Genomic DNA, 21,382 nt, shown 5'->3' on the forward strand with positions numbered 1-21,382 from the left:
CTGTATGGAGCCTGCTTCTCCCTCTGCTTGTGTTTCTGCCCCTCTCTCTGTCTCTATGAATAAATAAAATAAAAAAAAAATTACCCACAAGGTAATGACTTCACTGCTGAATTTTACCAAATATTTTTAAAAGAATTAATGCCAATTTTTTACAAAAAATTTCAAAAAATAGATAAGAGAACACTCTCCAAAATCATACAAAGATACCACAAGAAAGGAAAACTATACAACAATATCTTTTGTGAGTATGGATGCAGAAATCCTGGAGAAATACTATCAAACCAAATCTAGCAACATATAAAAAGAATTATACACTGTAAAAAAAAAAACTACGATTTATCCCAGGGATGCAAGGTTGGTTTCACACTAGAAAATCAATTAATGTGGGACGCCTGGGTGGCTTAGTGGCTTCGGGGTTGAGCGTCTGACTTTGGCTTAGGGTGTGATCCTGGAGGCCCTGGGATCGAGTCCCACATCAGGCTCCCTGTGTGGAGCCTGCGTCTCTCTCTGCCTGTGTCTCTGCCTCTCTCTCTCTGTATCTCTCATGAATAAATAAATAAAATCTTTTTTAAAAAAAGAAAACACAATACATCACATCAATAGAGTAAAAAACAAAAATCATATCATCATCTCAACTGACAGCAAAATAAGCATTTGACAAAATCCAAAACTTTTATGATTTAAAAAAATCTAGAAAATAGGAATAGAAGTTCTTCAGTCTGATAAAGGACATCTATGAAAAATCCATAGTTAACATCATACTTCATGGTGAAAGATTAGATGCTTTGCCCCTAACATCAGAGACAAGACAAGGACGTCCCCTCTCACAACTTCTAATCAAAATTGTACTAGGGGTCCTAGCCATGGTAATTAGGAGAAAGAAACAAAAGGCAACCATAGTGGAAAGGAAGAAGTAAAGCTACCTTTATTGGTAGACGACATCATGTTGTATATAGAAAATCCTAAGGAATCACTAAAAACCTATTGTAACTTACAAGCAAATTCAGCAAGTTTGCAGTGTAAAAAAAAAGATCAGTATACAAAAATCACATGTATTTCTATCTACTTACAATGAACAATAGAAAAATGAAACTAACAAAAACAATTTAATATACAATGCCATCAAAAAGAATAAGATACTGGGGTTCTTGGGTAGATCAGTTGGTTAGGCTCAGGCTCTTTTGATCACAGCTCTGGTCTCCATCTCAGGGTTGTGAGTTCAAGTCCTGCCCTGGGCTCTACTCTGTGCATGGAGGCTACTTAAAATTTTAGAAAGTAAAAATGAACAAATAAAAGAATAAGATACTTAGGAATCAACTTGCAAAAGAAGTGCAAAACCTTTACTCTGAAAGGTACAAAACATAGTTGAAAGAAATTAACAAAGATCTAAATAATTGAAAAACTAGCCCATGTTCATGGGTCAGAACAGTTAGCATTGTTAACATGGCAATATTCACAAAATAATCTAGACTCAATGCAGTCCCTACTAGAATCAGGGGGGATGGAGTAACTGGGTGACAGGCATTAAGGAGAGCACGGGATATGATGAGCACTGCATGTTATACTACGTGTTGGCAAGTTAAATTTAAATTTAAAAAAATCCCAGCTCACTTTGTTAGAGAGATTGACAAGCCAATCAATATGGAATTGCAAGGGATGCAGAATAGCAAAAGCAATCTTACATTTAAAAAAGAACAAATTAGGAGGATTCATGCCACCTGATTTCCAAACTTACTACAGAGCTACAGTAATCAAAATAGTGTGGTACTGGCATAAGAATAAACATGCAGACTAATGGAATAGAATTGTGAGTCCAGAAATACCCGTACATCAATGGGCAATCAATATTTCAGCAAGGCTGCCAAAACAAATAGAGAAAGAATAGTCTGTTCATCAAACGGTACTGAAACAACTAGTACCGTTACTCACATCATATACAAAAATTAGGTCAAAATGTATCAAAACCTAAATAGGGGCTAAAATTAGAAAACTCTTAGACAAAAACATAGGAGCAAATCTTCATGACTTTGGACTTAGCAAAAGATTCTTAAATATAATAAAAATATAAGAAATATATTTTCAATGTTACTTAGAAAAATGTAGAGAAATGTTTTACTAAGCAGAATTCTTACTAACAGAAGAATTCAACAATATTGTAAAATCCCAGAAGGTCAACTCTATATCAGGAGGGCGTGATTATATTTGTCACAAAATGTTCAATAACTGATGTCCATATTGATGTTTTCAAAACATCGAAAAGAGTTAAAACATGTTCAGTAAGGAAGGGCAACCACCCAATGGGTTTTAAATGGACTGGTATATAAATAGTTATAAGTTGATTATCTGGAAAAGCCCATCATAAGGGGCATTTCTATCCCAACAAAGCTGGATAAGTAAGGTGTTAATCTGCCTTGTTTGGGTGCTACCATTCTGTTTAGATTAACTCATTTTAAGGAGAAAAATGTTACAGAAAGACTCTCTTTTGTCTTTGTTTTCAGGTGTTGTTGTGGCCAGCTCACCAACCAGCATATCCCCCCCTTGCCAGGTATAACATCTGGCAAAAATGAAGAGGAGAATAAACAGGTGGAGACTCTGCCCGAAAAATGGTCTGTCAGCAAACACACCCAGAGCTACCCAACAGATTCCTATGGAACTCTTGAATTCCAGGGTGGCGGATACTCCAATAAAGCCATGGTAAGAGAGGTCTTAGGAAGGGATGCAGCTAAGACCACAGTCTCCATCAGAGGCCAGCCTCCTAGACCCCCAGACTGCAGCCTTCAAGACTCCCACCTAGGTCTTCTTTCTGGGGGTGTAGCTCAGTCTTCCTAGATATTTCATTGCAAAAGCAAGAAATATATCTGCACACTCAACTTTGTAGTCATGAGATTTGGAAACTGAGCACTATTATAAAAAAATATATGTAGTGTCACTAAATTCACACTAGAATTGTGAATCCACAAATCATGCTCTGGCCCAAGTCTGCAACCATACTCATTGCTCCATCTGCAGTGATGAGTGGGAAATGATGCTATTTGTTTTGGGGGATTTTTTGGGATTTGGTTTTGTTTTTTATAACTGTGTACCTTCAAGCTCCCACTCCCCCACCCTAAATGGCTCAGGACTGTCTGGAAAAAGTTCCCTCTGAAGTCTGTCCACAGCCTCCCTGGGCCTGCATTCAGCTGGCCCAAGAAGACTAAGGTCTTTCACATTTGCATGTAAACAGGGAGTGCTCTCTGCCTGTCTGATGAGCCCTGCCAGAGAGGGGAGGCGTCAGCACTGTGATCCCTTTCAGCTAATTCTGAATAATACTCCCACATGCCCAGTCAGATCATATTTGCTATTTCATTTTATTCCACTAGCCCAACGTCATTGTGCAAATAAAATTCATTTGTGTTCCAAATAGCACCACATAGGGACTTCTGGAATGGTACCCTACATATTGGCATGGACACAAAGAAGCAGTTCATAGGGGCCAAGGCATCTGATCATTAACTTCTTCTTCATTTTGGGGGTAAGGTCAAGTCCAGAGGTTGGCCCAGGATCCCCATTCTCAGCACCCAGTCAGTGTGACCAGTGGGCCACTCCCTCAACAATACCCTGTCCAAATTCTGGAGCCATGTTTCTAGCTGAGACAGCTTTAGAAGTGATTTTCAAAATTAAGGGTTGCCAGGTAAAACATAGGACACACATTTATATTTGAATTTAAGATAAACAACAGATAACTTTTTAGTATAAATATGTCCCAAATATTGCAAAAGTCATATTTACAATAAGACATTTTTCAATGTTCACATGAAATTCAAATTTAACTGAGTGTCCTATATTTTTATTTGCTAAATCTGGCAACCATTCCAAAGTTCTCTTCCCTCACTTGGCCACAGACTCACACAGAGGAACAGAAATGCAAAATAGCTTTTGCTTGGACAAGAGCAGTAGCCCTGTTCCCCTGTGATACGAAAGGAAAGCCAAGAACCGTACTGAGCATCACACACTCTTTTGCAGTATATCCGAGTATCCTATGACACCAAGCCAGATTCACTGCTTCATCTTATGGTGAAAGATTGGCAGCTGGAACTCCCCAAGCTCTTAATATCTGTGCATGGAGGCCTCCAGAACTTTGAGATGCAGCCCAAGCTGAAACAGGTCTTTGGGAAAGGTCTGATCAAGGCTGCCATGACCACTGGGGCCTGGATCTTCACTGGGGGCGTCAGTACTGGTAAGAGCAGCCTCGTTCCATTTCAGTAAACACACAAACCCAGAACTCACTATGATTCCCAAAGAGCTTTTGAATAATTAAGATTTGAAAAAAAATGTATTGCAACCTGACAATATTTATGACAGAAGTGAAATATTTATCCAGTGGCTTTTTGTTATTTTGATATGATAGTGATAATGGTCAACCTTTCTGATACCCATGATGTGCCATTCCTTGAACTGAGACCTGTTCAAGCCTCATTTTCGCTGAGGCCATTGACAGTCCTTCCCACTGACCTATGGGAGAGGAAACTGAGGCAAAGAGAACCTAGGGACATGCCAGGCAGTCTGACTCTCAACTTTAGCTAACAGTAGCCAAGGACTGCACCCCACTTACTTCCATCTTTAGGTCTCAAGAAATTTGTAAAGGAAGTCTCTGTACTGTGCTTTGGTTTTTGGTTTTTGTTTTCCCTTTTCTAAGAGCTAATGCAGAATGACTAGGTATTATGAACTCAGCTTTTGATGTACTTTGATTTTAATGATGTAGGTCATGCTTCAACCCTATTCCATAGGAAATGGAGTGGCTCAGAGAAGAAGTCCCTAACATTCATAAATAATGGTATGATGGGAGATAACGGTCCTAAAAATATGATTTATGGCTGCTTACAGGTGTTATCAGCCATGTAGGGGATGCCTTAAAAGATCACTCTTCTAAGTCCAGAGGCCGGGTTTGTGCTATAGGAATTGCTCCTTGGGGCATCGTGGAAAATAAGGAAGATCTGGTTGGAAAGGATGTAAGTATTTTCTCCCTAGATATTGGTAATTAAAAAAAAAATCAAAGTCTTTATTTTGAGATAATTGTGGATTCCCCTGTAGTTATAATAATAGAGGTCCCATATGCCCTTCCCACCCTTCCTAATGATAACATCTTGCAAAACTATGATACAGTATCACAATTGGGATATTGACATTGATACAGTCAAGATGCAGAACATTTCCATCACCACGAGGATCACCCATGTTGCCCCTTAATAGCCTTGCCTAGCTCCTTCCCAACTCTACAACCTCCTTAGCCCCTGACAGCCACTAATCTGCCCCTTATCTCTATAATGTCATTATTCCAAGAATTCTATAAATGGGATCATGCACTATGTAGCCTTGAGGATGTTTTTAAATCCACATTCCTAGAGATCAGTCCAGGTTGATGTGTATATCAATGGTTCATTCTCATTCTCTCTCTCTCTTTTTTTTTTTTTTTTGCTGAGTGGTATCCATGGTATGGGTGTACCACAGTTCATTTAGCCACATATCTATTTAAGTGCCTCTGAGTTGTTTACAGTTTGGTTATCACAAATGAAGCTACCATAGACATCCATGTGTAAGATTTTGTGTTACTGTCAGTTTTCATTTCTCTGCAGTAAATGCCCAGGAATGCAATTTCTGGATTTTTACTATCTAAAATGCTGGGTTGTCATTATCTAAAATAATTTCTTTTTTTTCCTAATTTAATATGGAAAGTTGTGAAAAGAAATTCTTCAATAATGAGGACAGGGAAGTGAGAGAAGATTCAAGTGCACAATTAGATGAAGTAGCCACGGCATATGTAGATATTCTTCTTGTTTTCCCTGTTAGTCTTCACATCCTAGTTCTGCAGCTCTAATCTGTGTTGTGCATTTTGTCAGGTAACAAGAGTGTACCAGACCATGTCCAACCCCCTAAGCAAGCTCTCATTGCTCAACAACTCGCACACCCATTTCATCCTGGCTGACAATGGTACCCTGGGCAAATACGGTGCCGAGGTGAAGCTGCGGAGGCAGCTAGAAAAGCACATCTCTCTGCAGAAGATTAACACAAGTAAGTTCCGGCGAAGGCCATGGGTGCTGGGCTGCCACTGCTGCCATGAAACCTGGGCTCACTTCCCAAGGGTGCTGAGAGCTTGCACCTTGATTCTTGTCAGATCAACAGAACAACAGATCAACAGACTTGTCTAGCCCCCTCACCTTGGCCACCTACCAAATCACACCCACTGAGCTATGTGGTGATGCTCTGCCCCAGGCTCGCAGGAGGGATGGTGCAAGAAACAGCCCTGCAGCACTTGTCATGGTGATGGCATTGCCCACTGCATAATTACAGGGTAATTACTGTAGTTATTTTTGTAATATCTGAACAGGAAGAAAGCTTCTCACTCAAAGATGTAGTAGGATTCTTTCTCATCAAGTAAGTGTTAGCATGATCATTACATTAAATAGCTCTGTAGCTCTGGGTCTCTCATCCAAACTAAGGCAGGCTGGGTTGGGAAACTGTTGGAGAAGGTTGCTCCCCAAGACCCCACCTGTCCTGGTTCATGTAGCACAGCTTTACAGTGGAGCTGCCATCCCGGGGAGGATGGTGAGGTCAAGCTCAAGAGAAAGGAACAAACCACAACCAGATGAAATAATAACCAGTTAGAATGAAAATAACTGGTGTCATCTCTTGGAACATGTTCATACTCCAGCAGTTTTTATTGCCAAAATATTATGAAAAGATTTTAAAGAGTATTTTGCTTTTACCATCACTGATGAGATTTTTGTGAAAGCCAGTCTAAGCCCTGGAAATGGTCATGGTCAAGGTTAATCAAGGGCCTAGAAGATGGCACAAATGGTTAGAATGCTTACCTTCTAAGGGTGACTGTGGATTTCCAAGAGTCAAATCTTGATTGATAAACTGCTTGATGACAGGCTTTTTTGTTCTCACATTTTTGTCTTGGACTTTAAGTTTTCACACTGCCCAACTTCATCTGGCCATGTGACTTGTGGGCTTCCCTTTGTCATCCTTTGCCTAGGGTTCTGAGAGGGGCAGGGACAGCAAAGGGGTGCTCAGTTGTCACCTCTCACAGCTTGGAGCTTTGGGGAGTCCAGCCTAAACCAAGAAGAACCAATTTTAACCTGTTTCTAGAAAATAAAGTGATCTGGCCACCATATTCCTGAAGATCTAGAATGCCAAGAGTTGCTTGGGTTGGGAATCTGAAAGGCAGGGCCCATGTCCTCTTGACCCATTTTGCAGTGTCTGTTGGCCAGCGCTTGGCACAACCAAACCCTCATTATATTCTCTGAAATGAACATAACTGATATTATTGTGGTAGAAGACAAAATCGTTCAAAATTTTTAGGAGTTCCTACATATAGAAATGCATTATGGAAGCAAACCAGAAACTCTGAATCTGGCCACTTGAAATTTTTAGATTTCCTCCTAATGTATGCTAGCAGATTTTATCTGAAGGCCATCAGGACTGAAGACAAAGGATGTTTCTCCTACTTGTCATCCTTTGACGCTCATTAACACCCATCACCACCAAGGGACACAGGGTGAAACACGCCCAGAATAAAACCTGTCCTGTCCAATCTGAGTGCCAAGTAGACAAATATGTCTCTGTGGCTCCTCCACTCCCACTGTCTTCCCTCTCCAGAATCTTGGGTTCTTGAGGTCTTCCTCCTGCCCCCTGCTTCTCAGAGTTCACCCTGTTGATTCTGCCTCCAGAAATTAGCCTGTTCCTCCCGAGTTCCCGAAGAGTCCTATTATCTGATGGAGACAGAGAGAGGACTCTGGAAACAAGCATTCACTGAAAGGTTAATAATGGTGGCCCAGCTTTGCCCTCCCAGGTAATTTGTGCTGTGACATTGGTCTCTACGATGAATGTGTTTTATGTTGCAGGACTGGGGCAGGGTGTGCCCGTCGTGGGCCTGGTGGTGGAAGGAGGCCCTAATGTGGTTTCTATCGTCTTGGAATATCTCCGAGAAGACCCTCCGGTCCCCGTGGTGGTTTGTGATGGCAGCGGACGAGCCTCAGACATTCTGTCTTTTGCACACAAGTATTGTGAAGAAGGAGGGTAGGATTTCTGACATGTTACAGAGGGTGGGTTTTGAACTGCCTTCTTGTTAGGCCAAGAAGAAAATTTAAGTGGTGCATTTAGCCATTCCAAAAATGCTAAATAATGATTTACTAGATCTCTTCCATTTTCTGAGGTCAGCATGTGAGGGAGCTGTCAAGAGCATGATGTTTCTTACAGAATTCTTTCTCTGGGGGAATACACTCTCTTCCAACTTCATTTTCCCTTATAAGGTTTCCAACAAGCCTGGAATTTAGGACACATGTGAATGCAGTTTTTGACTGTGGTCCCTTTTTGTCTCCTAGCCTGGGATCCCCTCCAATGGCAAAGATTCAAGTCAAAGACACCAGACGGACATAGAGTTGTCTGATTTATTCATGTACAGATTTAACTCGTGTGTTTTCTTCTCTTTTGCGTTTCCTTTGAACAGAGTAATAAATGAATCCCTCAAGGATCAGCTTCTAGTTACCATTCAGAAAACATTTAATTACAACAAGACACAATCACATCAGCTGTTTGCAATTATAATGGAGTGCATGAAAAAGAAAGAACTTGTAAGTGTCTTGCGTTTATTTCCAAACCAGCTCCATAGAGAGAATTATGTTTCCTTGCTAATTCTGCCCATGTGTGCATGATCGACTTGTTCATATTTAGTCCAGGCTTTTCCAAGGGGCAGTTGACAAATGCCTACCAAACTGGCCATCATGCCCACATGATGGAAGCAGAATACACAAGCACAGAAGAGGGACCCAGGTACTTTCAGATCTTAGCCAACATCAAGTGACACCATGCCACATCACACCAGTTCTGAGGTTTATGACATTAATCATATGTAAAGGCTTGAGGAATGACAGAAACACCCTTTTAGGTATGCTTACAAAATTTTATTCTTTCACTTTCCAAATCAGTAATTATTCTCACTCCTTGCCCTCCCTAAGTATGCTGGTAGAGGAATACACACATAAGGCAGCCCCTTCAAAATTCTAAGCTACAAATTTCACTCAAATGGAGCAAATTTCTGAGTAGTAATGATTGTGTTATCTCCCACAGAGATTTAGATATCAGACTACGCAGATTCTGAATGGGTTCTTCCTTCTTGGGGGTGTTAGAGCAGATTAGGTAAAATAATAAGATAGAGATCCTGGCAAGGACTCAGAGCCTGGATGAGCAATGCTGTCACTTGTGGAAATGAAAAGCACCTGGTTTAAAATTGTTGCACTCAGAATCATTGCATTAAATGTCAGTTTTTTAAACTTGTCCTTATTAAGGACCTTTTAAGGGTCCTTAAAGGACCTTTACATGGTCCTTTTTTAAAAAGACACCCCAATTCTCCCTTTCAATTTCAACTTGGCTTTACCTTGTCTTTTCATAATTAACCTGTTTTCAGGTCACTGTGTTTAGAATGGGTGCCGAAGGTCAGCAGGACATCGAGATGTCTATTTTAACTGCCCTGTTGAAAGGTGAGCTCTTAGGAAACAGCGACTCTTGGCCTCTTGGTGCTGGCCTAGCCTGGGGCTTTGCTCATGGCCAAGAAAACTCACTCTTCTCCTGCCAGGAATTGTGTCTATTGGTGATAGAATCCCAAGCCAGCCAGGCTGCCTAGAGTTATCTCAGTATGAAGCTATAGCAGTGTGACAAAGCTCACAATGGGTTTCCTGGGAAGGGGTGTTTTCTGTGTGTGCCAACGACCGTGATGGGCTCAAGTCAGACCAGTTTCTATTTCTAACTGGTCAATTAATGTTTTCCTCATAGCGGGTGGCCATGAACCATTTTTCATTGTTATCACTGCATCCCACAATGATCTGCTCAATTTCTCCATCCTGCTCCTAATGACAGGTTGCAACCTGGGCACTCATGGGGTCACTCCAGAACACACATTTCCTCCCTGCCTCTTGGCTACTCTGGGATGACTAGGAGGCAGGGGGGATGAGAAAGGAGAATGTCACCAACGGGCCAGCTGCCTGGCAGTCCTGTGCTGGTCTCCCTGAAGCTGGGGGCTGTTGCTCTTGGCCTTTACACCTTTGGCTTGAAGGGGCAGCATCCCTTGTCCTAGCCTGGCAGATGTCAGGGCAGTCCCAGGGCTCCTACCTTCTTGCAGATGAGGGTCCTGGAGTCACCAGGTTCCTCTTCTGTCCTTTGCAGAAAGACTAAGTCACATAGGTATGGAAAGTGGTTGCCTCCAACCTACTCTCAGGCAACTTTGAGAATATGAAGTTCTTAGCTTTGGGGCCTGAGCAGTCACCCAGGGGTAAAAGAAAAAGCAGGAGTGCTTAGTTCCAGGCTGGTGTGAGTCAACTTAGGGAAGCCCGTACTCACCACCTAGCACCTGTCAAACCAGGGCAGTCTAGGCATGGAGTGAGAAAAGCTTCGTTTCTTCCTTTCCAGGAACAAATGCATCGGCTCCAGACCAGCTGAGCTTGGCACTGGCTTGGAACCGGGTCGACATAGCACGAAGCCAGATCTTTGTCTTTGGACCCCACTGGCCGGTGAAACTGTTTTGCATTTCATACATTTTACCATGACTTTGTACAGATGATATATTAGTATGTTCTCCCTCATAACACAGATCTTAGGAAATTACCTGGGGTTTCTGATGATCCAATACGCAATTCATTAGGATTATTAGGAGATGTCACCATTTAACTTCAAAGAACCAGCAAGAAGAGCTACTAGCAGTAATTACAGATTCAAACCAGTGTTCTTGAAGAAATAACCAGCAAATATTTTATCTTTGCTGGTGGAAAGTGGGATTTACCCTTTTCAAGAAAAAGAAGAAAGAAAATGCCCATTAAAATTAAATACAATGATTGCATTGATAGCATTTTTTTTTAATTCAGTTCCATGGTACCCTGGAGGCCTAGAGAATTCTGTGTGTGTGTGTGTGTGTGTGTGTGTGTGTGTATGGTCTTTGGGACATGGGGTGTATGTGTCTGCGTGTAGCATGTGTGTGGGTATATGTTATGTTGTGTGGTGTGGTGTGTGACATACGCGTACGGTTCAATGTGTGTGTGTGGTATATATCTGTGGTATCTCTGTGTGTGTGCTATGTGTAATGTGTAATGTGTAAAAGGATGTTCATGTGTGTGATATGGTTGTCGGGCAGTGCAGGTGTGAGTATGTGTCATAAACAACTCTAGGCTTTCTTCTTTTTTAAAAAATTTTTATTTATTCATGAGAGACACAGAGAGAAAGAGAGAGAGAGGCAGAGACATAGGCAGAGAGAGAAGCAGTGAGAGAAGCAGGCTCCACACAGGGAGCCCGATGTGGGACTCCATCCTGGAACTCCAGGATCATGCCCTGGGCCAAAGGCAGGCACTCATCTGATGAGTCACCCAGGCATCTCTAGGGTTTCTTCTTGATGGTTCCATTTTCATGCCAGCCTGTTTTCATCTCATGAATGCAATACCTAAAGATACTAATTGGATTTTTTTTTTTTTTTTTTTTTTTACTAATTGGATTTTTATAAAATCCTCTTCTGTTCCCTAAATTCTATTTCACTCTCTGGTCAGCTGCTCCCATTAAGTTCATTTTGTCTTTTTCTGTTGCAGATTCTGGCTTGTCCACCCCCATTTCTGAGTGAGGGATGAGACTTATTAATTAGTGTAGGAAGCCTACTTAGTCACTAAACAGTTTTGCTTTGCCATGTACAGATTAGAATAGACTAGTGAGGTTCTAGACCTCTCTAGGCAGATCCTTCCAATTCTTTAGCAGCTCTTCCTCCAGTTTCTGCCTAGGGGTGAAGACTAGGAATGCAGTTATTCTACACCTGCCTACTGGGGTAGTGGCATGGCACACAAGAAGGAATGAGTGGTCCCCTGCTCTGTAGACCGTCCTTCCACTAATCACCATGCTTTCCATCCAACATTAAGTCTCATTCTTTAAAAAATCTGGTTTCACCTCTACTGTTACCTCCACATTACTCCTTCTGGGTTCAGCTTCCTCTCCATGGTTTTAACTGCGTGTCAGCATTTTCAGACATGTGTTAATAGCTCTCGTCTGCCTCTTCTTGAAATAGATTTTTCTCTATCATAGTCTTTTGCTATCATTTCTGTGGGGGGAGAGGGTAAGCAGGAGATGTGTTCAAGACTGCAATCTAGAACCAAAAATGTTCTGTCTCCCCACAATGCAGTATATGGTCTCCAAAAATCTTCCTTTAATGGTTGAACCATTCAATTAATTATGTGGCTGTAAATATATAGTCTTTCTAGAATTCTTGACATAATATATAACTCACAGTAGGGAGGACTTGACAATGACAAGCAATGACAATGACTTTACATGACAAAGCAATCCTAGGTCTGATTTGTTATATTTTACTAGTCAGTATTCTTCTATCTATATTTTTTGTTAAGTACAAAAACAAAAGCTGTCCCAACAAAACCCTTTGTTAAAGGGTTTTGTTAAGAACATAATAACAACAGAGGGGGGGGAGTAGTGTTTGATACGTACATATAACAAGTAATTTATTTATACTAAGTCACAAAAACTTGGACTAACAATTTTTTAAGGAAATAGGCCAAACTCAGTATAAGCATCCAAGAACTAGGTTTGAGAACCTCTACACTGCTGCCCATTTTAAAGACAAAAATCTACAAACCTTAGGCAGCTTCACTGAGATTTCTGAAACAGAAAGAAATGTCTGCTTATTTTTCAGAATGAGAACCATTTATTTGGCTTCCCTCTGTAGGCAAGGGCTTGCCCTTAATGAAACGCATGAACTAAAATCTTATATTCAAATTAGAAATTGATAATAATGCCTGGTGTTTAGATCATACACTGAGCTTTACCCCATATGTTCACATAAATGAGTATTACTGGATTAGCCTTCACAACTCTGAAATAGATCTGATTGTCCTTATTTTATAGTGTAGAAAAAAAATTGATGCTCCCAAGAGGTTAAACATATTTTCCCAAGTTTACTTATCATACTTCTACATAGCATGTAGATCAGAGAAAAAGTCTCAAGAGAAATTTGTAAATATTTTTTGAAATGAAATTTTCATTTCATATATGAAAAGGAAAATACAACTTAACAAAATTTGTGGGATGCAACAAAAGCAGTGCTTAGAGGGAAATTTCTAGCAGTAAATGCATATGTTAGAATAAAAATTAAAGCATAAACCAATAACACTGAACACAGGAAATCAATAGAAAAATCAACCAAAATCTAGTTATCCGAAAACATCAATAAAGTTAATAAGCTACTAGCCAAGCTAACTAAGAATACTAATATCAGAAATGAAAGAGGGAATATCACTACAGACCACATGGACATTAAAAAGATAATAAAGGAATATTATGAACAATATCCCCAGCAAGCGATTGTTTAACCTGTATGTGAGGTTGCAAAGAGGAATCTCCTCTCTTCAGACATGGTCCATGCCATCCCACTTCCTTAGTAGTAGTGTCCACGAATCAACACCTTGTGCAGCTCAGAGTAGGACTGCCACCTGCCTTGTGCTGGAGCTACACTTCTGGTCATACAGCAATATATAATCTTTCACTTGTACAAGTTTCCACCTGCAGAAATTCTCAAGAGTTTTATCATGCTCACACATAATAAACCACATCTTGCTGTTCTGAGGTTAGCTATTCTTGGGCCCAGGTGGACCTGGGTGGGAGACATCATTTCTTGTTACATCTTACCTTGCCAAATTTAGTCCATCATGTCAGCCTCTCAACATATTTAAAATTCCAAATATGTTACCCAATATACCTACCATCTCACTTTCCTCTCAGCCTGCTCAAATGCTAAAGTGCCCTACTCTCTCTTTCCACCCTATTATACCTCTCTTATTATTTGTGATTCCTCCAGAATGGTTGTTTTCAAGGTATTTTAGTTAGAAGATCTTAGTTAGTTGGGTAGAGTAACAACATAAATAGTAGATAAGAGCCAAGCCCACTCTATTGGGCACCTCCCCCCAGGTAGCCCCTGAAGTCCCTCCTCAAAATAAAGGGTGTATTGGCCCAGGTTAGAGGCTACCCCTCTAAGATTACCAACCATGCTCTTAGAATCCCAGGGTGTGGCCCTTGAAGGAAAAATGGATGAGCTTGTTTGAGCATCTAGGAGTTCTCTTATGATGCCTGACCACATCCACTCCATCTTTAATTCTCTCCAATGGTAAAGACAGAAGTTAAAATAGAGGAGGAATTCTGCTCCTCTCATTCACTCAGCAGGAGCAAATGGTAGAACTGATCTCTTCTTTGGCTTTCTTGAACCAAACCAAACTTTAAAAAAAAAAAATCCATGTTTTTACTCATTCATTCACTCAACAAATGTTCACCAATCATCTCCTATGTGCCAGGCCACTATGCTAGATTCTGAAGACACAGAGGTGAATAAAACAGACCTACCATAGCCATTATAGAACTCTCTGCGTGGTTTTGGTGTGAACGTGGTGTGGGAGGGTGGGTAAGAAAAGGGAGGCAGACAAGAAACAGATAATCAGAAGAATAAATACCAGATTATAAATTGTAGTAATAAGAATTAAAAATGCACATTTCCATGAGACAGAATGTGGGGGATGGGAGGGCTACTTTTTATTGAGACACCAGGGAAGACCTTACTGGAAAAGTGGAACTAACACTGAGACCTAACAGGGGAATAGATGCTGGCTGGTGAAGACTGAGGGGTGAGCATCTTCCATACAGAGAGAAGAGCATGTAAAGGGCCTGGGGTGAGAAAGAATGGGACATTTCCAAATAATTATTTAAGAAGGAATAAAGGTCAGAATGCAGAGTGAGAAGGGGTTGACTTGGGAGGAGGCTGCAAGCCAACCAGGACCGTGCATTACAGAGCATTACAGACCTAGTATAGGACAAAAGGCTGGGACCAAGAGTTTGGGGGAACAGCTTAAGGACTTGTCTTTTTGTGAGCAACAATAAATATTATCTCACACAGTGTCTGTGGGTCAGGAATTTGGGAGTGGCTCAGCTGGGTAGTTCTGGCTCAGGTGCTCTCATGAGATTATAATTAAGCTGTAGGCTTGGGCTGCAGTCATTTGAGGGCTTGACTGGGGCTGGAGGATCTACTTCAAGAGGGCTCACTAAATAGTCATCAAGTGGATGCTGCTTATTGACCTCAGTTTCTCCCCATTTGAACTCCCCACAAGGCTGCTTGAAGCTCTTCACAATAAGATGACTGGCAATTTTTGCTATTCCTTCTGGTCTTTCATCCTTTGTTTCCTCAACTGCTGTATCATCCTGTTTCTGCTTTTTTCCCCCAATCTGTTTATTGTGATAAAACACATTTAAAGAAAATTTACCACTTTAAACATTTTGAGGAGCACAGTTCAGGGGCACTAAGTGCATTCACATTGTAGTACAACCATCACTATCCATCTGCAGGACTCTTCATCTTGTAAAACTAAAATTCTGTGTCTGTGAAACAATAACTCCCCATTTCCTACTTTCCACCCCCCCCCCAGCCCCTGGCACCCCGTTCTACTTTCTGTTACTATGAGTTTGACCACTTTAAATATCTCTTACAAGTGAAATAATACAGTATTTATCCTTTTGTGACTGGCTCATTTCACTTAGCTTAAGATACTCAAGGTTCATTTTTATTGTGGCATGTGTTAGGATTTCCCTCTCTTTTAAGGCTTAATCACTGTATGTATAGACCACATTTTCTTACCCATTCATCCATCAATGGACACTTGGGTTGTTTCCACATTTTGGCTATTTTTAATAACACTGCTATGAACATGGGTGCACAAATACCTCTTTGAGACCCTGTTTTCAATGCTTTTGGATATGTACCCAGAAACAGAATTGCTGGATCATATGATAATTCTATTTTTAATTTTTTAAGGAGCTGCCAAGCTTTTCCATGGCAGCTGCACCATTTTACATTTCCTCCAACGGTGCACGAGAGTTCCAATTTTGCCACATTCTTGCCAACACTTGTTTTTGATAGGGGGTTGTCTCATCTTGATTTTGATTTGCATTTCTTTTTTTTTAATGTTTTTAAAGCTTTTATTTATTTATTCATGACAGAGAGACAGAGAGAGAGAAAAAGAGAGAGAGAGAGAGAGACAGAGACACAGGCAGAGGGAGAGGGAGAGGGAGAGGGAGAGGGAGAGGGAGAGGGAGAGGGAGGGAGAGGGAGAGGGAGAGAAGCAGGGTCCATGCAGGGAACCTGATGTGGGACTCAATCCTGGGTCTCCAGGATCACACCCCGGCAGAAGGGGGTGCCAAACCACTGGGCACCGGAGCTGCCCAGATTTGCATTTCTTTGATGACTAATGATGTTGAGCATCTTTTCATGTACTTGGGCATTTGTAGATCTTCTTTTGAGAAATGCCTGTTCAAATTATTTTGTTTTTGAATCATTCTGGGTTTTGTTGTTGAGTGTAGGAGTTCTCTATAAATTCTAGATGTTAATCTCTTATCAGATATGTGATTTGCAAATATTCTCTTCATTAGGTGTGTTGCCTTTACTCTGTTGATACTGTCTTTGGATGCACAAATTGTTAATCTTGATAGAGTCCCATTTGCCTATTTTTTCTTTCACTGCCTCTGTTTTTTGGCACCATATCCAAGAAGTTATGAAGCTTGACTTCATGAATCTCATGAAGCCTTGTCTTAGGTTTTCTTCCAAGAGTTTTGGAGTTTTAGCTTTTACATTTAGGTTTTTGATCCATTTTGGGTTAATTTTTATATACAATGTTAGTAGATAAGGATCCAGCTTCATTCTTTTGCATGTGAATGTCCAGTTTTCCCAGCACCATTTGTTGAATGCTGGGTTACTTTCTCATTGAGGATTTTAATAGTCTTGTCTGCATGAGGAGTCAGCCAGGACACTCATCCATATGTCTGTGTTGACCAGGAATCATATAAACATGCATGGTGCCCTCAATATAATCTCTGCCCTGCCCCACTTAAGGATGTCAAGCAGGAGAGTTACATGGTCGCATGTACATTTTTAGGATCATTCTGAATTTAACATAGAAAATATATTGGGTAGGTACAATGCCAGGTGGGAGGAGTCCTGTTAATAGGCTATTGAAGTAATTCAGGAGAAAGACATCACCTTGGGCTAGAGCAGAAGCAGAGGAGAAGTCAAGAATGGGACAGAATAAGGCCATATTTGGCAGGAAACATGACTGCACTTTGAGGCGGATTAATCATGGAGGAAGGCAGTGTGGGGAGTGAGATAACAGCAATCACTCTCAATTCTCTGGTTCGCCACTTCACTGAATTAAAGGACACTGGAAGAGGAATAGTTTGGAGGGAATGGTTCTGAGTGAGGTTTTGGACATTATGAGCTGAAAGAGCCTTTGAGACATCCAAGTGGAGGTACTAACTTGGCAGCAGGAACTCTAGGGAGAAACATGGACTGAGACACTAGAAAGACAGGTCATGTGCAAATACATGGAGACTGGCAGTGTGGGCCTCAATAAGGTAGCTGAGGGAGAGTACAGAAGAAAGGAAGGGGATTAAGGACAGAGCCCTAAAGAGCCTTAACACTTATAACCTGTGCTGAGAAGTAGAGGCCAGATAGGAAAAGCAGAGCATGCAATACCTGAGAAGCAGGGAGAAGAGGCTCAAGGATGAAGCAGGCAGCAGAAACAGATGTGCTAAGTGCCCAGCACAAGGAGGACTGAGAGACATCCATGAGGTAGCACCATAACAGTCATCCATGGCCACAGCCACAGCAATGGTCAGATGGGAAGAAGCAGCATGGAGTATGTGGAGCAGAGTGTGGGAAGGGAAAGGATGCAGTTCACCAGAAGAGCTTGGCCAGAGAATAGGACAAGTCTGGCAAGATAGCACAGAAGCTGGAGGAGTCAACTTTGTTTCCTTGTTGTTGTCGCTATCTGTACCAGGGCCATATCCAGCCCCTGCTCCATGTTCTCCATGTGACCAGAAGACAGGCCCAGGGGCCAGGTCCCATTTCTGTGCTCTCTCCCATTATCTGAGTGGAGCACATTCTTGTCTTGACGCGTCCAATCTGTCACCACATTGCATTCACCTCAGGAACACCCAGGAGGCCTTCTTTACCCACCAATAAGCTCAGTCACAGTTCTATCCAAACAGGCATCCTTGGGTATACCAGATATATCCATTGTCTCTGATCCCTTCACGATCATTTTCTCCTTTCTACATTAGCAACTGTCTTTGGTGCCTTTGAACCTACCTCTCAGCATCCCTTCCTTTGGGCAAAAACACACATGAATCAAAATGTCAACTCCTTTAAGTATATAAATGTGCTTCATCAAGCCCATTAGTAACAGTGGTTCATGGTATCAGGGCCTCCTCCTGCTAGTGGCAGGCCAACAATGATTGAGTGTGTGTGTATGTGCGTGTGCATGCATGCATGTGTGTACACATATGTGCATGTTTGTGCATGGCTGCCTTGTGCTTATATGTGTGTACATATATGTGTGTACTTGGAGGTGAAAGGGGGGCTAGAGTCCATGTGCTTGTCTTGGGACCAGGGGCAACCCTAACATATTTTCCTAACTCTGTTTGCTGTGGACTGCAGCCCCTGGGAAGCCTGGCACCCCCGACGGATAGCAAAGTCACAGAGAAGGAAAAGAAGCCCCCAACAGCAACTACCAAGGGGGGAAGGGGAAAAGGAAAAGGCAAGAAGAAAGGGAAAGTGAAAGAGGAGGTGGAGGAAGAAACAGACCCCCGGAAGATCGAGCTGCTGAACTGGGTATGTGCAGAGTCTTCACTCCCCTTTCCTGGGTCACAAAGATCACAAGTTGGTGACTGTCATTCTCCAGGGAAAGGGACAGTAGTCCCTGTTGCCTCTGCTTCAGCTCCACCCAGGCTCTGAGTCCCAGAAGGCAGTGGAGCAGTGATGGGATGGTGTCAATATTTCAAAAGGCAGCAGCAGGTTTCACAAACAGCAGGCATTCCTGCCTTGTGGGAGAATGAAGCTCAGAGAGGTGCCCAACATGGCTCTCTCTGCCTGGCAGATACGTAGATGCTTAATACCTGAAAATATGGGAAAACAACCAATTATTAGGAAATAAACATAGTTCAGGGAACAGTAGAAGGAGCCCATGATTGGGATGTGCAGGTAACAGCACTTGTCTGCACCAGGAGGCTGAGCCACATGCTGCAGTGTTCCTGGCCTTGCTGCTCTGACCACATAGACAAGGAAGGCGTGAGGCCTCTGCCCTGACATGTGAATGTGACTCTGACATCGTCACAGCCACTAAACTCTCCCCAGCTGCTCTCTCCAGAAGACTTCTCATTATATACTGAATACTTCAGTTTCCATCATTTTTAAAGGGCAGAAGCAGAAACAATAGATAATAGCGTATAAAATATTATAATCCACTGCCTCAAAATACATTGTGTATGGAGTCCAGGGCTTAGAGGTTCTAGTACTGATTATAGTTGCATTTTGCAAAGAATGCTACCGTTTACGTGGTTTTTCTTTGCCATCTTTATTTCATGATGTTTTTAAATATTTTATTTATTTATTCATGATAGACACAGAGATTGAGAGGCAGAGACATAAGCAGTGGGAGAAGCAGGCTCCACACAGGAAGCCTGACGTGAAACTTGATCCCGGGTCTCCAGGATCACACCCTGGGCTGAAGGCACTAAACTGCTGAGCCACCCGGGCTGCCCGCCATCTTTATTCCAAAAGAAAAGTGAATAAACTCAATTTTTAATTAAAATTAAACTGAGGGATGCCTGGGTGGCTTAGCGGTTGAGCATCTGCCTTTGGCCCAGGGCGTGATCCTGGAGTCCCAGGATCGAGTCCCACATCAGGCTCCCTGCATGGAGCCTGCTTCTCCCTCTGCCTGTGTCTCTACCTCTCTGTGTGTCTCTCATGAATAAATAAATAAAATCTTTAAAAAAAAACAAAACTAAATCGAAACTGGAGAGACCAACACCAGTTTGGTTGTAATTTTGAATCCTCTTCAATTTGTTTTAAAATTTTAAAAATTTGTCAAGCTTTGATACTCTGATAGGAAAGGCAGGGACCAAGCTGAGAAAAAAGAGGGGAGATGGGGAGTATTTACTCCAGACAAACTCAAAGGCAAAGAGAAGCAGATTTAGCATGCTCTAGGGCCTAGGGGGTCAGACTGTACTTTTCCAGATGCTTCCAGTCTGCCTCTTGCCTGGAGTCTCTCTGGGAGGCCACTCATGGGCTCCCTCTTTATTTGAGAGAGAGACAGAGACAGAGATAATGAGAGAGAGCATAAGCAGGGAAGAGAGGGAGAAGCAGGCTCCTCGCTGAGCAGGGAGCCTGATGTGGGACTCAATCCGAGGACCCTGGGATCATGACCTGTGCTGAAGGCAGATGCTCTACTGACTGAGCCACCCAGGTGCTCCTCATGGGCTCTCTCTTGTTGGTTTGTTCAGGTAAATGCTCTGGAACAAGCCATGCTGGATGCTTTAGTCTTAGATCGAGTGGACTTTGTGAAGCTCCTGATTGAAAATGGAGTGAATATGCAACACTTTCTCACCATTCCAAGACTGGAAGAGCTTTACAACACAGTAAGTGTTCTAGAAGGAGGGAGACCAGAGGGAAGCTAGCCATCTGATTATATTTATCACCAGTGCATATTTTTATAAATGCCCAAAGACGAGTGCAGAATCCCTGGAACACTGGTTTCAGTTGGGAGGCCTATCATTTAATGGCAGGTGGCTGTTCTCACCCATGCTGGCCACTGCTTATGTTCACGTTCTTACCAAACTACTGCCATGCCTCACCAGACAGGTGCAGAAAGAACTCGGGTGTGGTATATGAACACTAGTTTATACAAAGAGAGAATCTAGCTTCCTAAGTCATTAACGGAGTGAAAAGTTACCAGGGTGAGCAGTTTCTTGGGACATCCACTTAAAAAGCAGCACTTAAAGCAGCTTCAGAGAAAAATGAACTAAGCTTTCACACCAAAGAACTCCAATATCTGAGAATGCAAATATACGTGCAAAATCCTCTTGGCGTGTATTATTATAACGTGGATTTTGAGAATGTACATTCCCTGTTCCCATTATAAAATTTCACATAATGAAAATAGCCATCAGCAGTTGTTTGGTCCTTGCTGAATTTTTCACACAATATTGCATACCATAAGGTGCTCTTTAAAATAATTCAATGGGAAGCACTTAGTGCATTTTTGAACATGTACTCCTTAACCACAACCAGTCCTATCTTGCGAAAGAAACAGTCTGATAGTGGATTACATTCCAGCTCTCACAGGTCATTAATTCTATAGAGTAGGGTAGGATTTAGTTCCAAGAGTTCAAGAGAAAAACATATTTAATATGGCTGAATGCTTCTCTTTCAGAGGCTGGGTCCACCAAACACACTTCATTTGCTGGTGAGAGATGTAAAAAAGGTCAGTCTGCC

At 41.9% G+C, this 21,382-nt stretch overlaps 1 protein-coding gene across 1 annotated transcript in view; it reads left to right on the top strand.

The window, feature by feature from the left end:
• The window catches only part of TRPM1 (transient receptor potential cation channel subfamily M member 1), a 101,095-nt gene that overhangs the window by 29,220 nt on the left and 50,493 nt on the right, over nt 1–21,382 (top strand). The window contains exons 7-17 of the mRNA XM_041751111.1: nt 2,499–2,694; nt 4,003–4,216; nt 4,864–4,988; nt 5,877–6,048; nt 7,884–8,058; nt 8,489–8,612; nt 9,446–9,518; nt 10,444–10,544; nt 18,548–18,721; nt 20,392–20,526; nt 21,321–21,371. Coding sequence (XP_041607045.1) covers nt 2,499–2,694; nt 4,003–4,216; nt 4,864–4,988; nt 5,877–6,048; nt 7,884–8,058; nt 8,489–8,612; nt 9,446–9,518; nt 10,444–10,544; nt 18,548–18,721; nt 20,392–20,526; nt 21,321–21,371 — 1,540 coding nt within the window. The remainder of the gene's footprint in view (nt 1–2,498; nt 2,695–4,002; nt 4,217–4,863; nt 4,989–5,876; nt 6,049–7,883; nt 8,059–8,488; nt 8,613–9,445; nt 9,519–10,443; nt 10,545–18,547; nt 18,722–20,391; nt 20,527–21,320; nt 21,372–21,382) is intronic.

The sequence above is a fragment of the Vulpes lagopus genome, chromosome 4, assembly GCF_018345385.1.
Source record: "Vulpes lagopus strain Blue_001 chromosome 4, ASM1834538v1, whole genome shotgun sequence".
Taxonomy (NCBI): domain Eukaryota; kingdom Metazoa; phylum Chordata; class Mammalia; order Carnivora; family Canidae; genus Vulpes; species Vulpes lagopus.